This window comes from Otolemur garnettii, unplaced genomic scaffold (assembly GCF_000181295.1).
Source record: "Otolemur garnettii isolate 467f Iridium unplaced genomic scaffold, OtoGar3 scaffold00313, whole genome shotgun sequence".
In the NCBI taxonomy this organism is placed as follows: Eukaryota; Metazoa; Chordata; class Mammalia; order Primates; family Galagidae; genus Otolemur; species Otolemur garnettii.
Genome location: NW_003852708.1, coordinates 96,310 through 102,701, shown reverse-complemented (window position 1 = coordinate 102,701; position 6,392 = coordinate 96,310). Strand labels below are relative to the sequence as shown.

Genomic DNA, 6,392 nt, shown 5'->3' with positions numbered 1-6,392 from the left:
TTTTTGGTTGCAGCCATCATTGTTGTTTGGTGGGCCCAGGCTGGATTCGAACCCACCACCTTAGGTGTATGTGGCTGGTGCCTTAGCCACTTGAGCCATAGGCGCCGAGTCAGTACCATGGTGTCATCATAGCTCACAGCAATCTCCAACTTTTGGGCTCAAGCAATCCTCTTGCCTCAATTTTTCTATTTTTAGGAGAGAAGCGATCTCACTCTTGCTCAGGCTGGTCTTGAACATGTGAGCTCAAGCAGTCTACCTGCCTGATTCTCCCAGAGTGCTGGGATTACAGGATTACAGAAGTGAGCCACTGTGCCCAGCTGCAAGAAGATCTCTTGAGCCCAAGCATTTGAGATTGCTGTGAGCTATGATGAGGCAAGGGCACTGTACCCAGGGCACAGAGTGAGACTCTGTGTCAAAACAAAAGATCAGGGGCAGCACCTGTGGCTCAAAGGAGTAGGGCGCTAGCCCCATATGCCAGAAGTGGTGGGTTCAAACCCAGCCCTGACCAAAAAGCACACACAAAAAAAATGTTAAGTGGTTAAAACAGAAAACTAAATTAAAAACAAACAAACAAAAAAAACCCAGAAGATCAGGGATCTGGAGGCCACATCAGCTCTCTCTGCTCCCTGACCTTGATGGTAAATCACCTGCCTGTAGCAGCCACACAGGCAGTTTGTCCACTTGACCATGGTCTGCTGTGTACCACATGTAGATTAGGCTTACCTGGCTGTGTGCCACACAAAACCAGACACAGCATGTGTTCTGTGTACTGTGTACTATGCACCCATTTTTCTATCATTCTTATCTGTTGTCTATTTTCTTTTTCTTTCTTTTTTTTTTTTTTTTTGAGACAGATTCTCACTATTTTGCCCTCTGTAGAGTGCAATGGCATCACAGCTCACAGCAACCTCAAACCCTTGGGCTTAAGCGATTCTCTTGCCTCAGGTTCCCAAACTGGGACTACAGGTGCCCACAGTGCCCAGCTCTTCCTTTGCTATGCTTCCTCCACCTGCCCTCCCCTGCTGCCTTCTGATTGGGCTGTGGCCTGCTGGAGTCCCTTCACCTTCTTTCTTCTGGACCTGCTCTGTTTGCCAGTAGCAGAAAATCACTGATAAACACGTATTCTACCTTTTTTGTGTGAACAGATGACCCAGTTACCCAGCCGGATCTCTCCCTGGGAGAGGAGAATGAGCCACGGGTTCCAGAGTTGCAGGACCTCCAGGGGAAAGAAGCGCCCCAGGTCTCCTACTTGGGTGAGGAATGATACCAGAACTAGGGGGACAGAGTCAGGGGAAAGGTTACCGTGGGCCAGAGAGAAAAGTCTGTTCTTCTCTGCAGCTGCCAGCAGCTTCTCCCAGCTCCTTGGTTCTGTTACGGTCTTGCATGTCTTGCCCTGTCCCACAAAGAATCTGGGGGACCTTAATTTTGCCGAGTGTGGGATCGTATGCCCTTTACCAGGATCTAGGAAATTATAGGGATTTCTTTCTCCTCTGCCTATAAGTAACACCTACTTCGTGCTGATGGTCCTGAATAAGCCTAGTTGGAAGGGGAGTGTCTCCTCTCAACTGGGTACTGAGCACAGTCCCTTCAGATGCCTTACCTGTCCAGACCTCCCATCCGCCCCTGAACAGGGCTGCTGTGAGGACACTCAAGCACGGGGCAGTGCTGGGGTGCAGCAGTGGCAGTTTTCAGCCCTTCTCCAGGCTTTTCTTTCTTTATTTTTTTTTTGTTGTTGTTGCTTTTTTTGCTTTTTTTGAGACAGAGTTTCAGTTTGTCACTCCTCGGTAGAGTGCCCTGGCATCACAGCTCACAGCAACCTTAAACTCTTAGGCTCAAGAGATCCTTTTGCCTCAGCCTCCCAAGTAGTTGGTACTATAGGTGCCCCCCACAACCCCCAGCTGTTTTTGAGACGAGGTCTCACTCTGGCTCAGGCTGGTCTCAAACCTGTATGCTCAGGCAGTCCATCTGCCTTAGCTTCCCAAGTGTTAGGGTTACAGGCGTGAGCCACGACACCCAGCCCTTCTCTAGGCTTGTCTGTGTCACCAGAACTTGTAACCTCCATGCCTGCGTGCTTTGAAGCATCAGCCTCTTCAGAGGAAAACAGCTGTGTATAGAATCAGCCGAAGCCCCATACCTTTCTCCTTCGGGGTTTAGAGCTGAGATGGAGCAGACAAGGTTCTGGTTCCCCATCCCCACCAGGAACAAGAATGCCGGCTCGGCACAGTGTCTCACACCTCTAATCCTAGCACTCTGGGAGGCCAAGGTGGGTGGATGGCCTGAGCTCAGGAGTTCGAGACCAACCAGGGCAAGAATAAAACTCTATCTCTACTAAAAAATAGAAAAAAATATTAGCCAGCTACATGGGAGGCTGAGGCAGAAGGATCGCTTGAACCCAGGATTTTGAGCTAGGCAGACGCCATGGCACTCTATCCTGGGCAACAGAGACTTTGTCTTGGAAAAAAGAAAAGAGAAAAAAAACATTCCAGAACCTTGGTGTGGTGTGGTAGCTTCTGCTTCAATTCTGCCCCTTGGGCTCTGCACAGGCAGGTTGTGGAGCGTCTGCAGGATATACAGGACGCTATATCTAAACACCCACCACAGAAAGTGGAAATAGCCTTTGGGTTAGGTCAGTTACTTGTCTCTGGCCACAGACGGAGCAGAACCAGGATCTAAATTGATTTTGTATAGCTTTAGAACCTGACTTATTTTGCCGTCAAGTTCATTGATTCAGCAAATACTTACTCAGTGGCCAGCCTGTGCCAGGCCGCAGGAGGGAGCCCAGGGCCAACCTCAGATCACTATCTAGCATCTATTCAGATACCTTCCCTGGATAGTGCTGCAGGTGCAAGACAAAATGATTTTTCCATTTTCTCCTCCAAAAGACTTTCCAAGTTCCCAGCCCTTCCAGGTGGAAGAAAAAAGGAGACGGGATGAGCCACAGGTGCCAGAATTCCAGGCCTGCCAGCAGACGGCGCTAGCGCAAAGCACTTGCCCAGGTAGAGGAGGGTCTGGGGCTGTGGGGGGCATGTGTGTGTTCATGCACGTATGTGCACATATGTAATGTGTTGTGTGTGTACAAGTGCATGTGTGGTGTGTGTGTAGATATCTTTGGTGGTGGGAGGACATAGTACCATCAGGAATTAAACTCTCTGAGATCCCCCCTGACCATCACTGTGGCATTATCAACCGCTTGCTCTGGTTCTCTTTTGCTAGGGTCTTTCTCCAGCTGACTCCCAATCCCAGTTTTTCCCTCCTTGACTTTCCTAGGGGGGTTGAGGCAGGATGCTGATGTACTACTACTGTAGAGAGTGTGGGTGGCCAGAATCCTGGGACAGAGTCTTGGAATTAAAGAGCAGGTTTCTGGAATGCTGGAGCTGCAAGGGATTTCAGGAAAGTGTGTTTCCATTACTGCCCTCAGAAAAATAACCACAGTGTAGGTTCTGAGTCATCTTGGTAAAAGTCACCACCTTCAGAGGCAAAGACTAAATTGTTGCTATTTCTAAAATCCTCAGGTTCTGACATTCTTCTGAACCCCAAACCCAAGTCTCTGATTCTTACTTGAACCCACTGTGTCATTGTGGTTTTCAGCTTTGGAGACTGACTTACACATTATTTCTTTTATCGGTCATGCTTTTGGAGGCAAGATGTGTGTTATTTTTACCTAGGTCCATGTCGTGCACTTGCCCATTTGTGCTCAGCCCACTCTTGTGTGGACGGGAGGATTTTACAGAGTAGTGGATCTGGAAGGATGAGACCCCCCCCTCCCCACAAGCATTGATGTCCAGCCCTGGTTTTCTAAGAGCCCGTGGGACCCTCTCAGTCTGGATGCAGACTTGATGTTTGCAGTGCATTTGAATCTTCTCCAGCCCTCTCTGTCCATAGCAACGTTCCTCAGTCCCATCAGCACACTTTACAAGGTGATGGATGTTCATTCACACAGAGGAGTTTTCAGTTCCCTTCTCTTCCTATGCTCTGACATAGAATCTGCTGAAAATGGCAGGAAGCCAGGAGTTGCTATCTGAGAAGGACAGCAATCTTCTGAGAAGGACAGCAATCTCCATTTGCATGATGGAGACTGGTCTGAGGAAAAGATGAAGGGTCTGGGTTTCAACATTATTTTGGAAAATCCCAGGAAGTTGCTTAACACAGCTAAGGGGCTGGGACTTCAAGCATTTGGATTTCAAAGAGTAAGCACTATTTTTACTTTGCCAGCCCACCTTCCTAAAAGGCTTTTCCAGCCAGCCTGTACCCACTGCCGACCAGTAAAGGGTCTGCCTCTTCCTACCCAAGCTCACAGGACTCACTCATACTGTTCAGTTTCTGCCAGTCGAATGAAAATGTTACTTTGTCTGCCACTGAGGCAGAATATCTTTGTCATGTTTTCTCTGAATTGCCTGTTTAATATTCATTTGTCCTTTTTTCTTTTTGTGTTTTTCCATTCCAATTTGTTAAGCTTTCTTTATGCCCCAAGCATTGCACCAGAATAAAGTGTTCATGTGATTTTGTGTATTGTATCCTCACGGCACCTTCTGACATAGGTGCATTTTGCACCAGAGGTACCCAAGGCCCTGAGAACTGAAGCCATTTGCCCAAGGGACAAACTTGGGACTTTCTGTGAAATCCCCAAAGTCTGACAGCATTCCTTCACTTCATCCCCTCTCTGTTCCCTTCAGTCCCAGTTAGCAGTGTTTCTGTTGGCATAAAATTCTCAAAAACTTTGCCCTCCCATGGAGTTCACAGGAGTCCAAGCCATCAGACTGGAGTGTGTTCATAGATCTTCCCTGGGTAACCGTTTCTGGCCTCCTGGCTTCTCCTGAGGTGTTTGATTGGATCCATGAGTTGTACCCTCAGTCTCTCCAACAAATGGTTTTCCAGCTGTGCTCTTGGTGTTCTTTGAAAAGCACACTTATTTCTGCAATAGGGATAGGCTGAAAATTTTCCAAATCTTGACATCCTGGTTCTTTCTTATACAAAAATTCCTTCTTCAATGTCTCTCTTTCCTCTCACATTTTCCTATAAGCAGCAAGGAGAAATTAGGCAATGCCTTTAATACTTTGCTTAGAAAACATCTCAGCTGGCCAGGCACAGTGGCTCACACCTGTAATCTGAGCATTTGGGAGGCTGAGGTGTGTGGGTTGCCTGAGCTCACAGGTTCAAGACCAGCCTGACCTAGAGCAGGACTCCATCTCTAAAACGTAGCTGGGTGTTGTGGCGGGTGCCTGTAGTCCCAGCTACTTGGGAGGCTGAGGCAAGAAGATCACTTGAGCCCAGGAGTTTGAGGTTGCTGTGAGCTATGATGCCATGCACTCTAGCAAGGGTGACCAAGTGAGACTCTGTCTCAAAAAGAAGAAAAAAGAAAACATCTCAGCTAAATATCCTTTTTTTTTTTTTTTTTTTTTTTTTGAGAGAATCTCACTATGTCACCCTTGGCAGAGTACCGTGGCATTACGGCTCACAAACTCAAACTCTTGGGCTTAAGCAATTCTCTTGTCTCAGCCTCCCAAGAAGCTGGGACTTCAGGTGCCTGCCACAATGCCCGGCTATTTTGTTGTTGTTGTTGTTGTAGTTGTCGTTATTTAGCAGGCCTGGGCCAGGTTCAAATTGGCCTGCCTGGGTTTATGTGGCCAGTGTCCTACTCACTGAGCCACAGGCACCAAGGCTAAATATCCTTTTCTTGAGACACTAGGACACAGTTTGACCAAGTTTATTGCCAGTTTACAACAAAGATCTCCTTTCCTCCACCGTCCAACAACTTATTCTTCATTTCTGTCTGATATTTTACCAGAAGTTCCCTCCTTCCCTCACCTTCCTTCCTTGTTTCCCTCCCTCCCTCCCTTCCATCCTTCCTTCCCTCCTCACTCCTGCTAGAGTGCTGTGGTGTCCATTGCTCACAGCAACCTCAAACTCTTAGGCTCAAATGATCCTCTTGCCTCAGCCTCCCAGAGCGCTAGGATTACAGATGTGAGCCAATGTGGCTGTTCCCCAGAAGTACCTTTAATGTGTATATTTCTACCAACCATCTCTGAAAGGCTTTTTTTTTTTTTTTGACATAGTCTCATGATGTCATCCTCAGTAGAGTGCTGGGGCATCATAGCTCACAGCAACCTCAGAACTCTTGGGCTTAAGCAATTCTCTTGCCTGAGCCTCCAAAGTAGCTGTGACTATAGGCACCTGCCACAGTGCCTCACTATTTTTTGTTGTAGTTGTCATTGTTTAGCAGGCCTTGGCTGTGTTCAAACCCGGCAGCCCTGGTGTATATGACCAGCACCCTAACCACTAAGCTATGGGCACCAAGTCAGCTTTTTTTTTTTTTTTGAGACAGAGCCTCAAGCTATCCCCCTGGGTAGAGTGCTATGGCATCAAAGCTCACAGCAACCTCCAACTCCTGGGCT

The 6,392-nt window shown here is 47.8% G+C and overlaps 1 protein-coding gene across 1 annotated transcript in view; it reads left to right on the top strand.

The window, feature by feature from the left end:
- ZNF496 (zinc finger protein 496) overlaps nucleotides 1-6,392 on the top strand; it is a 39,824-nt gene that overhangs the window by 27,160 nt on the left and 6,272 nt on the right. The window contains 2 exon segments of the mRNA XM_012813841.2: nucleotides 1,146-1,253; nucleotides 2,883-2,996. Coding sequence (XP_012669295.1) covers nucleotides 1,146-1,253; nucleotides 2,883-2,996 — 222 coding nt within the window.